The sequence below is a fragment of the Lissotriton helveticus genome, chromosome 8 (assembly GCF_964261635.1).
Source record: "Lissotriton helveticus chromosome 8, aLisHel1.1, whole genome shotgun sequence".
NCBI classification, from domain to species: Eukaryota; Metazoa; Chordata; class Amphibia; order Caudata; family Salamandridae; genus Lissotriton; species Lissotriton helveticus.
This window is the reverse complement of record NC_136069.1, coordinates 1182198648-1182220113: the sequence shown is the minus strand read 5'-3', so window position 1 is coordinate 1182220113 and position 21466 is coordinate 1182198648. Positions and strand designations below refer to the sequence as shown.

The following is a 21466-nucleotide window of genomic DNA, read 5'->3' as shown; positions in this document are numbered from 1 at the left end:
CAACCCTCTGCCATCGCTGTCAATAGGAATATCGGAAGGCAATGTCAAGATCGTTCTACCCTGTTCTCCAAATGGATCATTGGCTAGCAAAAGTTAAACTGGACAGTTAATTGCAGACACACATTTGCAGCTAAAGGACTTCTGCTTAACAGCTTATTGACAGCCAGTTGAACTTGCTTGCACCCAAGAACAGTCCTTTGCCAGTAACGACTACTAAACGTTCTGCTAATCACACACAACTGGGAGGCAAAGCATGGTCTATGCCATTCTTTCAGTTTTCAGTAATTGCTTGACTGCACATTAATGCTACATAGTCTAAAAAGAGTGCTGTCCTTCGTTTAGGAAGCAAATGTTAACTCTATGAAGTACCCGTAGGTGATGTTAATGAGCTGTTTGCTTTTGCAGGTATATAATGTACCAACCTATTTCTCATAATCTAAACTGGTTGAGTCCTGCAGACTTGCTCAAAATATGCCAACATCTGGGTATATGAAGGCTATTACAAAACCTTTATCTAATTGGTTCCTTGACATGAACCAAGATGACAGCTCCCAGAATGCACTTAGTTGTAAAAGAAAGTCCTGGGATTGACTAAGGCAGTGACACTTAAACCCCTGGGGATCTGCAGCACCTACTCAGAGGGTCAGTGACTGGCTAGACAATTAAGTAGTATTAGTAGATTAATACCGTAAATACACATACAAACAAAATTGAAAACAGAAAGTTTTAAAATGCTTTGTAAACTGTGAAGGAATTTGAATTTGGAAGGTTAAAATTAAGTTAGTTTCCTTATCTTGATTCGTGGGAACTGTATCTCAAGTGAACTTTAGTCAGAACAATCGGAGGCCTCAATTGAAGTAGTTGCATGCGCATACAAAGAGAGCGTGAGCGTGGACTAGGAGCAAAAAGACAAGGTAATACGCTAGATTCTAGACCATTGCTTCTTCTTTTAGAAATAAAAACTCAATTTTGAATGTTCTCATAAAAATTTTGAGTTTTGCATATTTGTTTGTAAATTTAAAAATATATTTCATAATTTGTGTATTGTTTGATGCATACTTGTTTCTATATTTGTGTTTATTGGTTTGAGTTCAAATCGTAGGAATTGCTTAGGTGGGGCTCCTAGGTTTTCAGTAGAGATTTACTGGGGGGCCCACTGACGTCGAAAGATTAAGAACCACTGGATTAAGGCGTCCCTGAGAATATGGAGCTTATCTGACAACCTTATATTGTGGTCTGTGAGCATTCATCCTCTAATCTTTATGCAAATTCAGAAAGGAATCTATGTGCTCAGTTTATGGTCAGTAAGCTGTTCGCTTTGTAAAGTAGCGACAGCGTACCCTGACCTCAACTGAGCCACAGACTGCAAGGACGGTTATATATTAGGGTTATTTATTTAAGAAAAAAGCATTGGTCACCGTTGCAAATTCAATTGAATTCTTCAGAGCCACAAAAATAATGGCAACTGAGCATCAGCAAATTCACTTTTCAAAGCATCTGAGATAGGAGTATTAGATAGCAAATCTGAAATTAGATAGCAATGAATGTCTTATAATGACATTAAATGAGCAGGAACTATGTACAGCCATTAACATTTCACCAGCTTTTATTCGTTACTGCACAGAACTAATTCTAGGCTTGGAGAGAAGTTCACGTTCAGTTGACATAAGTAATCAAGTGCATTCTTCAGACTGTAAATCTGCAATTATCCCACCATTGCTAGCAATCTCTTTGAGGTGGGTTATACAGATGGCCAAGACGTGGCTATGGGGACAGAAAATATTCATGTATACAACCTCAATCTGAGTCACAGGGATGGATGCACGTGAGCTAAAAAGTACATCCATTTCATACTATGGGTTGGAGACAAAATACTTAACGAAGTAACGCGTTTTCTGCTGTTGATTGTTTTGTAACAGTGGTATTAGTTGCACAATGATAAGTACAAATGTTTTAAAAAGTTAGAGACAAAATACTTCACACCAAATTCACAGTACATTCAGATTCCCACGAATTAATAAAGTAAAACTGTTTAAATAATAGAAGGAATTGCCTTTCTCTTTCTTGCTACATCACCCAAAGTGATGTTAAAGTGCACACTATAATGTACCCACATCAGAAGACGAAGCAGATCCTAATTAACCTCTGACAGCGAGAGAATTGTGTTAAATGTGTTCGACCTATATCATAGATGTCAAAATAAGCATGAGTGCAACGTTTTTTCCATCTGTATTTCTTGCCACAGCATTAGACATGTCACTGTCTGGCCTCAGTGCTCAAATGCCAAGAGTGGTGATTAAAGTGGCTGTCTGGGGTTTTGATGAACAGCAAACATGAAAGAAATGGTTCTGACCAATTAGTAGTAGAAGTAATCATTGTATTCGGTTACATAGATAAAACCATAAAAGTGCATTTAAAAATACAGTAAAACAAAGTCACACTAGATCACAATAAAAATACAACACCATACAAATTATTGTATGCAAAACATACTGCTTTCTTTGGAAGTTGAGTACACTGGTCTTGGCCTGATTTATACAACACACGAATTCCATGAATAAATTAAGCATTTGGGAGTACAATGCCACAGTAATAACCCAATGTAACATAACAATGCACACTGAATCATATTAAAGTGATCCATGCTTTAAACTGGAATGGGAGATACATCCAAACATATTGGTAGAAAGCCCTCTTGTTTGTGAACTTACTTTGGTGGAAAGCTCAAATAATTTCCGTTAACGTTTTGTATACAGTATATACAGATTTCATGAGAAATAAAAACTCTAGATACAGCCTAATTTAAACAACAAGAGAATACCTTGGATAAATAAAGCATTTAAAAGAGCGCGTGTCGTCGTTACATAGCAATGGACGAGGTATCATATGAAAGTGACTTGTGCTTTAACCTGAAAAACGTTCATCCGGACATATGTCTGTAGGACTCTCTTGTTTTGGGATTCGCGAACTAATTTTAATATAAGCTAAAGGGATTTCCATAACCAGATGAGCATTTGGAAGTTCAAATCCCAAAGTGTAGCTAATAATAAGCAACGGTAGCACATTCATAACAATAGCCGTATAATAAAATGACACTTCCTTTGTACTAGAAGGCGCAGTTCACCAATGGACAAATATAAGAAACCATCTTGGTTACAACAGCCAATAAGAAATAACGAGTGACGGCCTATGGATACCCTGAAGATATCAATTGCGCCTAAAGCTATAGATTCAGAATAGTGTCACCGCGAACAACAGGGGTGAGGAGACACCGGACAAATTAGTTAAGACTTCAAGCCCTGATCAATTATATTGTTGAAACATTGTTAATTATTTTGTCTTTCAAAATGTCTTTCATCAGGTTGACAAAAAAAACATTCTTAAAGAAACTTCCTTTTCTTCATGTTTAAATTCCATTTTGTGGCTATTTGGATGGGGGTCTCCCACATTAACCCCCCCCATTCTTTCCTGCCTCCACGCCACTTGTGATCCTCTCTCTCGCACTTTACTTCAGTACTTAATCAGCCCCATATTCCACTTCCATTTTACCCGAGATGCTTTACAAACTCTTTACTCCCACTCCCGCTTTACTTACTTTTTTCAAACGCCTCACCGTATCTTGATTTACTCCCATTTTTTCCACAAATCACTTACTCGCAGTTTATTTATTTTTCAAATCCCTTATTCCTGCTCCAACTTTAGTCCACTTTTTCAAACCCCCTTGCTCTATTGCCACTTTGCTCCCTTTTTCAAGCCCCTTACTCCCCCTCCCACTTTCCTTTCCTATAAAGCCTTTATTCCTCCTTCTGCATTAATCATGTTTTTCCAACCTCCTTACTCCTCTTCCTATCCTCACTCTTTTTTGTTTTTACAGACCCCTTCTTTTTACTCCAGCTTTCCTCCCTTTGTTTTTTTCAAACCCCTTACTCCAGCTTTACTTATTTATTTTTTTACAAATTCCTTATTCTTACTCCTGGTTTTACTCCTTTTCAAACAACTAACTTCTCTTCCCATTTCACTTCCATTTTTAATAAGTCCCTTACTCCCGCTGCTGATTTACTCCCTTTTGTACATACACTCTACTCCCAGTCTTCCTTTTTGTTTTACAAACCTTACTCCCACTCCAGCTTTACTCCATTTGTTATTCAAACCCCTTCCCACCATATTCCCATTTTTCATCAACCATATTACCCCTCCCACTTTGTACCTCTTTTCAAATCCCTTACTACCTCTCCCACTTTACTTTTTTCAAACCCCTTACTCCTTTTCCTACTTTAGCCCTAATTTTACAAATCCCTTATTCACCCTCACGGTTTACTCCTTTTTCAAACCCTTTACTCTCTCTCCCAATTCACTCCCTTTTTAGGCCTTGCCTCTACAGTGCATGTGCTGTGCCGCAAGACATACTGTTAACAATTCAGTGGGCTTACAACCCGCCCACCGCATGCCACTTGTTATTTTCGTTGTCACTCTAATATGCAATCTTTCAATTGCTTAGCTTCAGTGGGCTTTCCTTCTGATCTTGTGTTAGTTCCTCCCTAGAGCATGGGCCAAGTACACTCTACTCCACGCCACTCCACTACACAACACCCCTCTCAACTCTACATCATTCTACTCTAAACCACTTTACTCTACTTCACTCTTAGCCACTTAATTCTATACCACTCTATGCCTTTTTACTCCACTACACCCCATGCTATGCCATCCTATTCTATGCCATTCCACTCTACGGCACCGCATTCCACTCTACGGCACTTCACTCGACTCAAAGCCACTCTACACCTCTCCACTCCGCTCCATGCCACTCCACTCTAAGTCACTCCACATAATGCCACTCCACTCTATCCTACTCTACTCTTCGTCACTCTACTCTGCTCCACTCCACTCTCCACCATGCCACATCACACCACTCCACTTAGGACAATACACCAAACATAAAACTACAAAAATGTTACATCTTTTTAAAAAATGAATCTATAGTACAATTAAGAATGTAGATTTGAAAGCATAAAATACAGGAATCAGCAAAAATGCATTTAAAAGGTTTAAGTTACAAGGTAATTATGTAACTAATGAGATGGTTACGAAGAAAAATTCAAGACGGGCTTATCAACAAAATGAGGAGGAAATGTAACCGAGGAAACAGCTGCTGAACAAGGAAACATCTGGTTAGGACATGTTATGTAACCTACATGGGGATAAATAAAGTTTGCCTACTATCATTAAAACGCATCCATTCCACACATTCCAGTGGCAATTGACATGTCTGAGGGTGGTGGGGCGGTTGGGACATTACATTTTGTTTAAATAAATTAAAAGCATTTACCTGCAAGAGCAACGTCCTCCTCAATGGCCTTCTCACCTCGAGGCAGGCAGGCAGGCTCCAAACTCCCAAGCCAATCCTGGCGGTCCTTTCATCATGAGAACAGTGCCAGGACTGGCGGGAGCGGCCTCTTGTTAGCGTTCACAAGAGCACTGGAGGCCTTTGCTTTCTCCAACGACAGCTGGGTAAAAAAGGCTCAAAATGTGCATGTGTGGCTCGCCGTGCATTTTAAACTTGAGCACACTTGTCCCTTCTGCCACTCAGCAGCAATGGCCCCACCCCATCCTGATGCTCGGTTCGGGACGGGTTGGCTGCAGAAAAATAAAATGGTAATAAATAAACGTTATTATCATTTTATATTTTAATTGCTGGCCAGGGGTTTTTCTTTGTGGGGGGACGCACCTGGACCTCTCCACTCTCCCCCGCCAAAACCTCAGGTTGCATCTGGCATGAAAGCACCAACACCCCACTGAGGCACGCAGAACAAGGACCAGACTCACCCTGGGCGAAGGACTTCGCTACGCCCACGAAGTGGGCGTAGTGTTGCCTACTTCGCCCTTTGCAAAGTAGGCAACACTACGCCCACTCCTTGGGCGTAGCGAAGTTGCCCGCCACCCGCCTCCCTCCCGAACATACCTAATTTTAGTAAATGGGCACATAAAAATAAATAAAAGGCACTTACCTTGTCCGCGGCGTCCCGGGGCTCCCTCTGCTCGTTCACGCCGCCGTCTTGATAACCAATGCGCATGCGCTGCCGCATGCGCATTGGTTATCAAGACGGCGGCGTGAACGAGCAGAGGGAGCCCCGGGACGCCGTGGACAAGGTAAGTGCCTTTTATTTATTTTTATGTGCCCATTTACTAAAATTAGGTATGTTGGGGAGGGGGGCATGCGGCGCGTAGTGGGGCTACACGAAGTGCGTAGGTGGGCGTAGTTTCTCGCCCACTTTGCGTAGCTTCGCGTAGCCCCACTACGCACACTACGCCCTTGAACCACAAATACAAAGTATGTAGCTTCACGCTCATTTACAGCAGTAAAGGTATCTGCAGTTCGATTATCCTAGCTGTTTTGTTTCCTTATAAAGTGCACAGCTCGCATCCTTTCTAGCTTTGGTTCCTTAATTCTGCTCTTCTCCAGATGCCGCTTCTTTAATCTGGCACAGCTGCTCTCTCCGCCCAGAGAAAAAACTGAACTAATTAGAACCACCAGCCCCTCCTTCAACTCCTCCACCAGATATTTGCATTATATTTAACACAGCATTTATGTACATACCGTCTTGGAGCACGTTGCTGCAACTCACATCTGCAAATTACTCATCTATGTTATACAAAATGCACGTGGACACATTCCCCGGTGCTCTGTGCAAGAAAAAGATGTTTTTTTCTTTACTGGGACTTGCAAGTGTTCGACTGCCAAACAGGTGTTTCCCATTCCTCTTTGATGCTGCTTTGATATTTTGGTCAGGGAAAGCCCACTGTGGTTAGCAAATCGCCCCGGAAACGTGCACGCTTCAGGTACAAACCTGCTGTGAAATCTCCCTGCTAGCTACAAGCAAGCAGATGTCACATTAACATTGTGAAGACCAACAGAAAGCTTTTTTGAGGAGCTTTCTTTCATCTATCATCTGCCACAGGATGCCAATAGATCCCTTTTTCTATCAAACTTCTAATCGCCTGTATGCTTTGCTTCACATCTCCAGCCTGGCCATCAGTAACACCATTTATTCTCCTTATTATTTCTACTAAAGAATGAAACCAGTGGGCATCAAACAAACTCTGTATGCTGTCTGACTGCTCACATTAGGACTGACCGTTTTGCCAGTTCCTCGTATGATTTCTCCCTCTCTTGTACACAGTGCACTCTGTTCAGGCAAACAATGGCTCAACCGCTCTTTGTGCAAACACAGCTTTTCACTCTAGTAAAAGAGGGCCAGAAATGTAAAGAAACGTATAACAAGGTTCATGATTGTGAACTTGAAGCATATCTACTACCAGGCCAGAGGGATGTATGATAGTACAACGCGATCATTTTGATCGCGGTACTTTACATTGCGGATTTTACAACGGGAGGGCGCGGATTGAGGATTATTATGATTTTCTATTCCAACTCCAGCCCACGTAACAGTAGGGAAGGTGTTGGAATAGAAAATTACAATATTCCTTAAGCAAGAGCGCCACCCAGCGCAAGTCGTAGTAATGACTTGCGTTGTAATGGCAGCGTGGTAAAGGTCGTGCGCTGTAAACACCGCGTTGTAAACGACGTTTACCGGCCAGAGGTCATACAAGGTAGCTTTAGCCTAGCTCTATTTTTCAGCCTAAAGCAGTAAGCTAGTAGGCTCGTATATAAGTTGGTAATGTTAATATTAAAAAGCTCTTATCAAGCTCATTAATACTCTGATATTTCATAGGGGAAAAGGGTAATTAAGGGCGCAATTAGAATGAGCCAGACTCAACTGTAAGGATCTGTGAATAAATGTGTTTTGAGATGTTGAGGGAGGACCAGAAGGGAAAGTATAGCTCTGCGTGGTTGTGGCGGTGAGACGGGAGGTTGTGGTGGGACATTCCACGGCTTAGAGCAAGGCTGGAAAAACTGCGACCACCATTAAAATTCTTATACAAAGAGGGAAAAAGCAGTAAATTAGCCGTGGAGGATATCAAGATCTGATTGGGAGCATAAGGACAAAGACGACATTTTTTGGGGGAAAATTGATCATGCAGAGTCCACTGAACAACGCAGAGGTCGGGCAAGGTTAAATCTAGGTGAATTTCTCACCATGGGGAGCAGCTTGATTTTGGGCCACCTGAAGGTATTTCAGTTTGTCGTTGGGGTGGGTAAGACAAGTTACCTAGTCAATCAGTGAACCAAGTGGGATGAATGAGATCTACAGGCGGAAACCACCATATTTAAAACCCAAACTTGCGACAGTCTTAACTGACTGGTGGGGGGGATGATGGGGATACGGCTCATTTCACTGTGGTAAAACATGTCAATCTGGGGACAGGGAAGGATCCTGCACTTGTAATCTCTGTTTTACTATCTAAATCAGTTGCTGATCATCTATGCATGACCTGCGCAGCCTGAAAATCATATCCAGTTACACAGTCACTTTCAGGCAGATTGTTAATAATGTGTCATCCGCATACGTAAAACACATAAAAATGTAAGAGTGGATGAGACTGGAAAGAACAGGGTGACAGGGCTGAGCCTTGGAGACAGCACGTTTCAGTGGAGAAGAATAAGAAACAAAGACGGAAAGAGACAGATAAGCGAAAGGCTCCAAGAGAATAGAACTGATCTTGCGCCAGGACGCTCCTTCGCTGGAGCAGCTGTGCGCACAACAAATACCGATAACATAACATAACATAACATAACATTACCAAGCCGAGGCGCTTATCACTCTAATCGATAACTGCTGAAGGAGATAGCGATTGCAAACTCGGTGATCCGGTCAAGCAACATCAGTGTGAAAACACAGCAGAATGATGAAAAAGTAAAGCTACAAGCCCCATCATGCTTTGTGATTCTCGATGAGAAAGTAGGACTGGATCAAATATATGCCAAGGGACTAGTCGATAGCTACCATGGAGGAGAGACCAAAATCTGAATGCAATTAAGCCCCATTGCCATAAAAACAACTGTGTACATGTCAAAACTGCATTAAATGGCAACAACTCTACCAAATCTCTTGGAAATGGATACCAACATTTCGAACAGGAAAATAATATTGGGATTAATAATTTATGTTAAAAAAACCTGGCAATTTTCCTCTACAAAGATTTCACATAAGACAGTTTTCAAATTTGTGAAAATGACATTTTCAACAACAGTCAGTGGAGTACGGATTCTAAGTCCAGGTAAATAACAGAGCATATCAATGAAAAAAAAATAGAATGGGTTTTACCTTGTGTCTGCATTTAAGTACCACTCCATAGGCTCCTAAAACAAAAACAAAATGAAAACGGACATGAGTTGCATGCCTCTTCGTGAACAAGTTTACCAAATCATTTTAAAAGCAGAAAATACTACAACACGCTGTTATTGTCGCCTATTTACTTATTTATTTATTTTACAACAAAGACCTACAGTAGTCACACAAGGTGAGGTATATGAGTACTATTAAATAAGCACAAAAGCAAAAGCAAATTGAATAGGTATAGAGTGATGTAACACCATTATGAACTCCTATTTGGGCACAGTTAGCTGAGAGTGCGGCAGGGTTACAAGGCACTGAATAGTCAAGGAACACAGTGGACATATTTGTTGTCATCTTGGCAGTTCAATAAAACATGCAGTAGAAATCCATGTAAGACACACAACTTTGCCTATCCAGGGTACAGGATGTTAACCAACATGCAGACCCCAAAGAATTTTATAGCCCGGCCGGTCAAGGGTCACTAACCTAAATAAATCAACAAAGAGAAATGCCCCGAATAAATTAAAACTCAAATGCTAATTTTTAAGTCGAGCCTAGACAGCGTTTGTGCTGTCTGGAAGATCTGTTGTATGTACTTTGTAGGCTCTGGAGATCAGCCCCAGGACTTGTCTGCTTCTGCTTCTGCTTTTGCTTAGGGACTTTTTTTTTGTTCAACTGCCTCTATTTAACTGTCTTGGTGGACAACGACCAGTAGAGGTCAGTAAAATACCAGAATTGCTTTCTGCTTGTTCAACTGCCTCTATTTAACTTTCTTTATGGAAAACGACTAGCAGAGGTCAGTAAAATACCAGAATTACTTTAGCATTCCCTGGACTCCAGGCCATAGAAACTTGTCTACCACGAGCACCTGCAGACAATAATATTTTTTTAAATCTTGTATTTTCAGTGATATGACCACAGAAGGCACCGATTTTATATTAAAAACAGAGCTTTGGACTATACCATTTCCCACTGATTCGCAATATTTCTCTCCACGTATTCCCATACCTGGCGGGTTCCACACTTTGGTGCTTACTTCACCTCCATGTTAAAGAACAGTAGATGTTTCAGCACCCAGGCTAATGCGCTGCACAGCTAAATACATATAAGGTCCTAAAGGCTAGACTGATTGCAAATGCAAACACTTGTTTAATTTTACATCAAAACAGAAGCCAGTGACTAAATCATGCTGCCTATATATTGAGAAAAGTCAGAAAAAGGGGGAAAACAGTGTTGGGTTATCACTATTTATTATAGGAAGAACATTGAAAAATATCATAGGTAGCAAAACACAAGCCCCACCAACATATACCATACATTGGTCACATGGATTATAATGGTGTAAAGTAAGACGACGAGATGAAACAGGAAGAAGGGAGACAAACATCAAGCGGCCCTAAAAAGTCCTTTCCGATAAGAAACATCTAACGATATTTCTAATGAAACCAGCATCTTCGATGATCAGATCGATGTTTCCGTCATGTTTAACCAATCACCAAGACCATCATCAGGGCAAGGTGTGGGTCCTAAAAAAGTTATTTGAAATGTACTGCTGGGGAACAATCAATCACAACAATCAATCATACACACTTATAGCCTGGAATCGGTTAAGTCAAATGGCCAAGACACATAAGGGGCGGACCATCATTCTAGTTGCAAAGTAATTCAAAGAGTGCGCTGACTACTTGGCATCCAGTCTAAATGGAAGACAAAAACCGGGCTAATAAAAACTCACATCCGATTTAAGAGCTACTTTACAGCAGGAGCCACAATAAATTAATTAACCGAAGCTCCGTCTCAGGGCAACATACACTTGAGTCGAAAGTCAGATTCCAAAATACTAACATAAATTATTGTCACCCCATTACACTAATGATAAATTCTGTCACCGAGAATTAGGAGAAGAGAGAGCAAGGAGCCACAAGGAGATAATGTGTGCATAAGTGGCATGAAGAGTCATCCAAAAAGAAGCAGACTTGTTTATAAACATTGATTTCAAAGTTTGAAGAGAGTAACCATTCTTGATATGGGGGGACATTCCAGATTTTGTAGGCATTGCCAGTGAAGGACTCACAAATTATGCCCTTTTTCCGGTTGTACGGCTTTACAACGCGTGGTTTTACACCGCGTGCCATTACAACGTGGTTTTTTCAACGCAAGTCGTTACCACGACTTGCGTTGGAGGGGTGCGGACTTCGGAATTTTTAAATTTACTATTCTAACACCAGCCTACGTACAGTAGGGAAGGTGTTGGATAGTAAATTAAAAAATTCCTTGTCCTGCAGCGTCCTCCAGCGCAAGTCGTGGTAACGACTTGCGTTGGAAAAACCGCGTTGTAGCGGCACGCGGTGTAACAGCCGCGTCGTAAAGGCTGTTCCCCCCTTTTTCCATAAAATGGGAGTGAAGAAATATCTGCTTTTGTAACTTATAAGGTGAGAGGCTCCAGATGGATCATTTCTAGGAGAGATTTTTGTACATTTCGCACGTCAGAGTGATACATGAGAATTGTTGTCAGGGGCGTTGTGAACCCCTGCTTTAGCAGCTGCAGCGGGTGGGTTTGGGAAGGGTGAGAAGGTGAGTGAGTGAAAGGATGGATGGATGAATGGATGTGTGAGTGAGTGAAGGAATAGATGCATGGATGAATGAGTGAAAGAATGGATGAATGAGTTAACACCTTCGGCGCTCATGACGAGGTGAGCTCGTCATGAGGCACCGTTGAGCTGTGCTCATGACGAGCTGAGCTCGTCATAACGGCCATGGAAAGCCCACGCGTGGATAATTCCCCTGCTGTGCTGGGCGTTCCATTAAGTGGGCAGAGTTGTGACGAGCTCAGCTCGTCATGACCACAGCTCCACTGTGCAGCGTGAAGAGCTGAGCTCGTCATAAGCACAGCGCGCAGCCCCCCTCCCCCGCACCGCGGGGGAATTAGCCCCGCGGGGATGGGGTTAAAGGGACGATAGATGGATGGCAGGATAAAAGGGTGGATGAGTGAAAGCGTGGATGGATGAGTGTGTGAAAGGAAGGATGGATGAGTGAAAGGAAGGATGGATGGACATGTGAATGAAAAGCTGAATGGATAGATGCATGGATGAATTAATTAAATAAGGAATGTAGAATGGATGAGTGAACGAAAGGGAGGAAGGGTGAAAAGAAGTATGGATGATGAGAGCAAGGAAGGATGGATGAGTGAGTGAAAGAATAAATGGATGGATCTATGAGTGGATGAATGGGTGGAATGAGTGAAAGGGACAATCGATGAATGGCTGGGTGAAAGGGTGGACAGATGGATGAGGAATGGGTGAATGGATGGATGGATGAATTACTGAAAGGGTGGATGACAGACGAGTAAGTGAAAGGATGGATGGATGGCCAAAAGGGTAAATTAATGGATAGATGAGTAGATGGATGGGATGAAGGGGGATGGATAAGTGAAAAGATGGATATCTCAGTGAAAGGATGCATCGATGGATGAGTGAAAGGGAGGATGTACGGAGTGAAAGGATGAATGGATGAGTGAAAAGGTAGATGGATGTGCACAAAGACGGATGGATGACTTATTGGATGAATTAATGAATGGATGAAAGGGGGATGACTAAGTGAAAGGATGGATGACTTAGTGAAAGGATGGTAATGTTTGATGAATAGGTTTGAAGATGATTGGATAGGTTTGGATATGGCTGGGCGGACGGATTGACGGAATGGTGACCAACTGAATGTTAGATAAAAGACTGAATGGATGACAAAGTAAAAATAAAAAGGCTGGGGTGTCAACTTCCCGCTTTAGCAGATACAGCAGGGGTGGGGTTTTTGATGGTCCTCTTCTGACTGAAACCCGGCAGACAAAGGCTTATGATTAATGAAAAAAGATGGGATGGTGAGCGAATGAAAGGATGGATGTGTGAGTGAGTGAAATGGTGGATGGATGGGTGGGTGAGTGAAGGGGTGGACGGATAGATGCATGGATGAATGAGTGTAAGGATGGATGAGTGAAATGGGGAAGGATGGATGAGTGGATCGACGGATGTGTCAAAGGGTGGATGGATGTATGATGAGAGAAAAGATGGATGGGTGAGTGAAAGGATGATAATGAGTGAAAGGGTGGATGGATGGGTTGAAAGTGTGGATGGGTGGGTTGAAAGGGTGGATAGATGGGTGGATGAAAGGGTGGATGTAAGGAGGGATGAATTAAAGAATTGATGAATGAGTAAAAGGGAGGATAGATGGATGGATGGATGAATGAAACGATGGATTGATGGATGTGTGAATGAAAAGGTGGATAGATAGATGCATGGATGAATGAGTGAAATCATGGATGTAAGGAACGATGAGAGCAAGGATGGATCGATAGATGAGTGAAAGGGTGAATGGATGGATGAATGAGTGAAAGGGTGGATGGCTGGATGAATGATGAGGAAGGATAGATAGATGAGTGAGTCAAAGGATACATGGATGGATGAGTGGATGAATGGGTAAAAGGGTGGATGGATGAGTGATAGGTTGGATGGCTGAGTGAAAGGGTGAATCAATGAATGAGTGAAAGGGAGGATGTATGGATGTACGGAATGAAAGGATGGATGTATGAACAAAAGGGTGGATGGATAAGTGAAAAGATGGATGGATGATTGAAACGATGAATGGATGAATAGATGAAAGGGGGTAGATAAGTAAAAGGATGGATGATTAAGTGAAAGGATGGGTATGCATAATGGATAGATTTGGAGATAGATGAATAGGTTTGGATATGGATGGACGGAACGGTAACAGGCTGAATGTAAAGGTATAATGGTGATTATCAGCGGGTAGATGAAAGGATGAAAAGATGAATGGATAGATGCTTGGATGGAAGAGATAAGCAACCTTTTCTGGGGCGGGTCGCAATGACTTGCTACAATTGCTTGGTGTCATATGAGTTTTGGTTCAAAGTGGGAGGTAATTTAATTGACTGGCTACTCCCTTGCTTGTGGTTGTTTTGGAGCAGCATTTCCGAATCGTAATTCATCTGAGTAGGGAAGGGCAGGAGTGGTGTGATCTTGCACTGTTGGTGAGAGACCTGACAGCAGCGTGAAGAACAGCTCTTAGCTTTGCAGAATATCTAGCTTTCAGAAAATGGACAGTGCTTCAAAGGTCAAACATTTAATTGTCACTCATATTGACTTGGGGCCTGATTCCGAGTCTAGCAGTCTTGCGACCGCCAGGCATGCGGTGGCGCAGGAGTGCCTTTCCACGGTATTGCCGATTACGACTTACAAACTCTAATCGGTGGTGGACCGCCTGCTGCGCCAGGGAACAGTCGATCCCTAGCAGTGAAGCAGGAGCGCCACAATGCAATATGCTGAGCAGGGACTGGCGCAGTCCCGTTAGCATATTTTGAGCTCTTCCACCGCCAGCCTTGTTATGGCAGAGCCCCGCCATGAAAAAGCAGGCCGTGCAGAACAAAGGGGGCCCTACAGGACCCATGCCATAGGGATACATTCAGAGGGGCATAACATGTGCCCCCCTTTCGGTATTCCCCCCAGTTCCAACACGGCATGAACGTCACCATCCATGCCGTGGCTGGAACTTTTTGGCCATTCCCATTGTGGGGCCTGTTTTGAGGGCAGCGCCATGGGAATGGCCGAAGAACTGCCGACCGTATTACGAGTTGCACATTTGCAACTCGTAATACGGTCGACGGTGCTTGTGAGGTTTTGGTGCAGCAGAGGCTGCATTGCGCCATCGCCGCTGCGCCAAAGTCATAATCATGCCCTTGAACTCTTCTTTAGACCCTACTATGTTAGTTTTTAACAAACAATACCTAAATATCTAAATATTGAGAAATGACATTTAGAAAAAGGCAAGCTTTTCACACAAGAAATGTATAAAGGTTGCCATGAATAGCCAGGACATGTATACTTTCCGGCATGGAAATGCCTGAGATTTGCCCGACCTGAGTAAATCTTTTAACTGAAACATGGGGCACCAGCCTAGAAACAGAATTTTGGATCTCTTACAGAAGCAAAAATCGGAAATCTACACCCATTGGGAGAGGCAGTTAGACTGGCCATGGAGGTCTGTGAATGCCATCTTCGTGTTGTAAATATTGCAACATGAAAAACATTTTTGTGCAACACGACTATACGGACATTCCCCTCTGATGGTTAATTAATGTGAAGTTGGACCAATCTGTCAATTGATGTTCTCTATTCAAAACACAATGTACAATTCAGGGGCACGGTTTTTGTATGTTGGCAGAATATAGTGAAAGTTTCACAGTAATAAATAGCAGGGTCGGTAAAAAACGTCTATATAGGTAGGAAGGGGTTTGCGTTATTTACCCCCTATGCAACCTCACGGATGTAAATACAGCATATATCAACTACTTATTCGCTTTACCATTTCAAAATGGTGCCCCGAGATTGACACTAACAGAGCCCTTCTGCGGAAGCCATCTGTTTACTAAACCGTCCGTTTTCTATGTTGACCAGTACATGTGATCAACAATTTCGCGCCAAACTAATTGGATTTAAATGCCGATAGGCGTCGGGGCCAAAATGCTGGCGTTTCTCGAGTGAATCCTGGACTATGGACTGACGTACGAGCAGATAAGGTAAGGGGAGTATAGCGTATGCACGCAGGAGACATATCGGTTAAAAGCTTAGAAAGGGGATGGAGGGCAATAGGTGACACGGTAAACGGAGATTAATGACAATAAAAAATTGGGAGGCATTGCATGCGATAATACGATGCTACTCCCAAGTAGGTGATAGCCTTTTTGACATAGAGAGAGCTAGTTGCGCGACCTTCAGCAATTAAAATAGAGAATAATGTGAAGAATGTGACTGGATAAACGGAGTTTCACGTCAATAATACAATGGAGGCACACTATGCCTCAAACATGACATATCCGCTCTTCAGGTTATGTCTTCTTAATAAGGAGGGGTGAAGTGGTATAAGAATGAAGAATAAAGTAAAAGCTGCCCCATTGGTGTTGAAGCTTTGATTTTTAGAAAAAACGTTGTTGCAGTTTGAGCGAGGAGAAATGGTCATTTAATAAAACATACAAATCATTTCCTCTTTTTCAGGAAAATTCTAAATAAAGGGGAAATCGTCCCTGCTTTCATCAAGACATTGTGATGAAGAGAGATAGGAAAACGTAAGCATATCGTTTTACAAGTTAAAGGTCGGTGTTTAATTGCCTCATATCCGGGTTTTGTTTTAAGTTCTGCAAATCATAATACTCTGGCCCTACACTAATTGCTTCCTGTATATATTTTAGAAACGGAAGTGGTTGAAAGATATATACTTAGAAACTGGTACATCGAAAGTCCCCTCGAGAATAGCCCTGACTACATGATCACGTGCATGATAATTTGGTAAGATCATACACTTTAACTGTTGGATTGTTATAAACTTTGTGTAGATGAATGCCCCTGAGAAATTATTTATTTCCATTATAGGAGCGGAGTGAGAAAGTTGGTACTCCGGGGAAAACAACGTGATTCTTTATCATATTAATTATGGAGTAAGTAGTGTCTTCGAATAGATGTAGCTCTGTAATTAAGCCAAAACTTAAAAAAAGAAATGTTTAGCTGTACCCCTAAAATAATATCCTCTATTAAACAACAGAGGCTTAGGAATGTATTACTAATAGTTGGTGGATATCCTATGTAGGGTGACATGGTAGGGATAAATTATTCCTGCTTCCATTTACAAATGGATTTGCGAATTCTCCTATAGGAACCAGGACTAAAGTTATGGTGCTATTGAGCAAGCAGAAGTGCATGCGGATTCTGATTAAGTCAACAAAAACTGCAAAAGATTTATGTTGTGTATGACTGTCCGCCCTGTTTTTAAAGTTTTGATAGTGATCGATGACATACACAATAAGTTGTGCAACAAACTTTGTTTGTTATTACAGATATCCTGTTCCCACCTAAAAAACAGAAAGGGATTCTGTGGAGGTCCTGAGGAAGGTGGTACAAGCCCACCGAAACGCGCGTCGACCTGGCGTGTGATCCCATATAATACTCTGTGGTTACTCAGTCAGAGTTTATTCTCTCTGTTAGCCTTCCAGTGTAATAGGAATAGCTGGTTGTCTGAATGTCTGGATGTGAGGGTATGAATGTGTGAGTGATGGATGTGATTTAGGTGTGGATATCCAAGGTTTTCATGAATTTGGAAAAACAGTGGTATTGGATAAAATAATACAAATGTATTTTGATGATGAAATAACTGTTTTTATATGTATATAATTTGTTTGAAATAATATAATGATTTAGAGTAATAGGAAATCATGATGTATAAAAAAGAAGAAAAAAAGTTTATTATATAAAAAAAGTTTTTGTGATACAACTATGAAAAAATAAATAAAATTTGATAAATGCAAAGCACACTTGTTGTTAATACATGGTGTAGGACAGGTCATTCCTAGTATGAACCTAGGTTTATGGTAAAATTGAGATAGCCATAAGGGAAATCTTTATTCACAGTAAGACATTTCCACCATTTATGGTAAATGAGATCATTCAGGAATTAAGAACTCCACAACCACATAAGGGCCTGACTTACACTTTGTAGACCTGTATGAAGCAGTTGTTGCCCTGCAGCTAGCCTTCCTGTCTACCTTCTGTAATGCTTTGCTAGAATAAGGCATTAGCTCTGAATCCTAACATAATGCCTTTATTGGGCCCATCTCCTAGAAGGGGGGCATTCATGATCTGTTCCTGTATCACAAAATATGTCTTCTCAATGATAGTTCAAAGGTGGGGAAATTCTCCAGAATATCTAGCTGGATGGGAAGAATATGTTCTCAAATCTGCTGGGAGTGTTCAAGTCACGAATCAACATAGTTTACCAAGTCTTTAACCTAGTCATCTTAAGCACAACGTAGATTCCAATAAATAAATCAAGACTGTTCGTTAATGGATATGCAGTTTGGCTCTATTGTCAGATTCAAATTCTCACTTACATTTATACATCATAATGTTGATAGCCAGAATGTATTTAAGGATAAGATCTAGCCCTAGCAGTTCACTTACAAATCCTTTAGAGGTCAATCAAAAGGTACTCAAAGGCTGTGCCCTGGTAACCTAACTTTTCAATGTGTAGTTCAGTAGTACTGAACAGGCATTATATAATTGTTACAGTAAATGACCTCCCTTGGCAGACTGACTCCTCTTTTGATGTTTGCAGATGATTTATTTTTCTTAAAAACCAAACATAGTATTTATCTGCAACTAAAGCATCTGTAGATGTCAGTGTGTCAAAAGATCTGACCTTCAATATGCCTCAGTGAAAAATAATGATAGTGGGCTATCAGTAGCTTTTATCAGGAGGCCTTTCTACCACTACCAAGAGAAACCTCATCATTACCTTGGGATTCTTATCGTATATCAGAGAGTTAGAAGAAAAGAGATCAATAAAAGTGCAATGCCTCTTTCTTATCTATGATCAAAATAGGAGCTCCGTGGTTTTATTGTGTTAAGCCAAGTGACCACTCATTATATAACATGATCAAGCTGTGTACTGAGACTGCCACTGATTCCTGACAAAGACTTGGGGATTGTGTCTCAAAAGCTAGTTGGCAGGCTGCAGGAATTTGCTAATCAAAAGGGGGGGAGGAAGGAATAGGGGATCCTTCAGTTCCCTTCGTTAAAGTATATTCTAATCAATAGAGAAGGATCACTTGTCCTGCATAACATCGGGTATGCGGAATCGGTTTCTTGTAAGTCCCAATAAAAAACCCTCATACGCGTGTAGTTTTATTGGGTAACGTTTAAGCGGTATATCTTGGTTCTCCGCTTTATTTTACACGTGTTGGCACAATTATTGGGTTTAGTGGTTATGCACCTCCACCAGGAGGAAATACCCTTTAGTTAAGGCAGTAGTGATCAGAAACAGTGCTCGTGAATAAGTGAAGAACATTTAAAACAGTCTCTATAATCCAGACATTATTATTTATTCTCTCTGGGTTCTAGAGGCATTAAAAGCAATGTGGGTGAATTTGAGTTATTATGACTCAATCACACATGGGAATAGTGTAGGTCGACATGTTTCAGCCCTCAATCGCCAGTCGGTCGGGGGGGCTTTCTTCAGGACCAAGGGGTGTGTTCTGTGTGAAAAGATACTACCAAGAATTTCTTAGCGTCTCTGTGCATGGGACCGCTATTATTGCAGTTCCTCAAGGTCTATGATACCTGTGGAAAAAATTAAGATGGAGTTTTTTTTTTAGGCTATTCATACTTTAGAATCTCCAAAGGACAATTAAAAACGATTTCGTGTCAATTTACGATCAAAATAGTTACTTCAAACTCTAATCCCTGTGTCTCAGATAAGGTCGACAGTCACTAAAATCAGCAAACAGTACCAATTTTCTATGGGCGAGCGTTTTTGTTTACAGCTTTCTGAATTCTCAACTCGTTACCATTCTATATATATAGGTATGCTGGCGAAGCCGTTGTTCTTATATCTAGGTTGGTCTTCAATCATAGCAGTACATGCTTCAATCATACGGAACACGAGATATTGAAGGTTGAATGACAATTCTCTTACTCAATAGAAGGCGCATTTCATATACCTTCTAGGACACTCATTCAGAAAGTGCATTCATAAGTATTTACGGACAAACCTAAAACCGACAGTGGCGTATTTCATTTACCTACTGATTCATACTCAATGTTGGGCATGGTTAGTAATCGACTTAGGATTGTTATGGGGTAGTGGTGTGGGGCTGTTACTCTATTTCGTTCGTTCAAGTGGTTCGATAGCGTTCATTTCACTCGTATTATACATTCAGTTCACGTACCTTGAAAGCAGTTACCTTACTACCTCTTCAGGATCCATGTGGGTCAGCAGAGGCCTGCTATGGGGATAGGTTGCATTTTAGATTACATTACAACGTTTCTCATACGTTACGGTTTGTGGCCGTCTTTTCCCCTGCTACCTGCGGTTCCTCCGTAATCAGACTTGGGTTCGAGTTCTTTGAAGGGTGTGTAACAGTGTAGAAAGACTGTTGCCTGCTCATTAGTCTTTTTTCTAATGGCATATTGATTTTACAGATTTCACAGTTTCATAAATGTGTTTCATTTTGTGAAGTGGGTACTCGCAGTATCAGCCTCTTTTATTATATTGAAATGCAGCTCGTGAAGTGTTGGAAGACTGTTCCCTGCTCATTAGTCTTTTTTCTAATGGCGTCCTAATTTTACAGTTTTCACAATTTCATAAATGTGTTCATTTTGTGAGATAATGTTCCGTAACAAACATATTTTGGGAAAAGAAATTTTTGAAGGTGGAGACTCGCAGTTACAGCCTCTTTTCAAATTTCTGTATACAACTCGAGAAGAATCACGTATTTGTTTTAATTGCTGTGTCCTTGGTTAGAGATATTGCCCTACCTTAAGGTTTCATTTTCTTCAAATCATTAGCCACATTTCTTGACTACCACATCAAATAAAGGTCAAATATAGGTCATTTTCCATCTAAGATTGTAAAATTGTTCAGTGGGTAGTCCTAATGTAACCATAGGGGTTAAGACGCACCTGTTCATTTATATATGCTTCCCCATGGGATAATATCGTTCAGGCCGTCACGGTCCGTGCCCAACCTGTGCACCCATCTTTGCTCCTTCTCAAAAAGGATTCTTTCCGCATTATGGTCTTTGTTTGGCAATGTTTCCAGGACAACCCATTCCAAATCTTTTGTTGTGTGCCCTGCTTCCAGGTAGTGTGCAGACATCTTGGTAGTGATCTTTTTTAATTTGACATTGCTCTTGTGCTCACACATTCGTTGTTTTATTTTTCTGCATGTCATGCCAATGTAAAGTTTTTTGCATGGACATGTTATCATGTAAATCACATGAGTCGTGTTGCAATTAGTGTGATTCAACAATTTCCATCTCAAATCAGGCAACAGTTGGATTTCTTTGGTCACCTTCGTCAGTGGACAGACCGAACAAGAGCCGCAGGGGTAGTGTCCCTTGACTGGACGTGTGTCCCATAGTGAGTGTGTGATGGCTGGAGGTTGTCTGGGGGCAGGTCTCGTGTGAACAAGTATATCTTTTAGGTTCCTCGTTCTTTTGTGTGCAAACCTTGGTTTCGGCCAATGTATATCTGCTGAAGTGAGGATTTTCCAGTTTTTATTCACACTCTTCTTGAGTTTATTGCTAGCAGGTCCATAAGTTGTTACACATGTCAGAATGTCAGGTTCTTGTTCTCGTTGTATTGGTTCGAGGAGCCCCTCTCTGTTCTGATTCC

General features: G+C 41.4%; 1 protein-coding gene and 1 long non-coding RNA gene across 7 annotated transcripts in view; one reads left to right on the top strand and one right to left on the bottom strand.

The window, feature by feature from the left end:
* Positions 1–21466, bottom strand: part of CDKL5 (cyclin dependent kinase like 5) — a 1214907-nt gene that overhangs the window by 746969 nt on the left and 446472 nt on the right. For all 5 annotated transcript variants that reach the window (XM_078658112.1, XM_078658115.1, XM_078658113.1 and 2 more), the window contains one exon: positions 9225–9259. In XM_078658112.1, the coding sequence (XP_078514238.1) occupies positions 9225–9259 (35 nt within the window). The remainder of the gene's footprint in view (positions 1–9224; positions 9260–21466) is intronic.
* LOC144771915 (uncharacterized) lies at positions 15727–16589 on the top strand. 2 transcript variants are annotated; one of them, XR_013599546.1, is made up of 3 exons: positions 15727–15822; positions 16298–16368; positions 16492–16589. It is a non-coding gene; the product is annotated as an uncharacterized LOC144771915 (long non-coding RNA). The 2 variants fall into 2 exon arrangements; XR_013599545.1 differs by having other exon boundaries at positions 16298–16395; positions 16492–16569.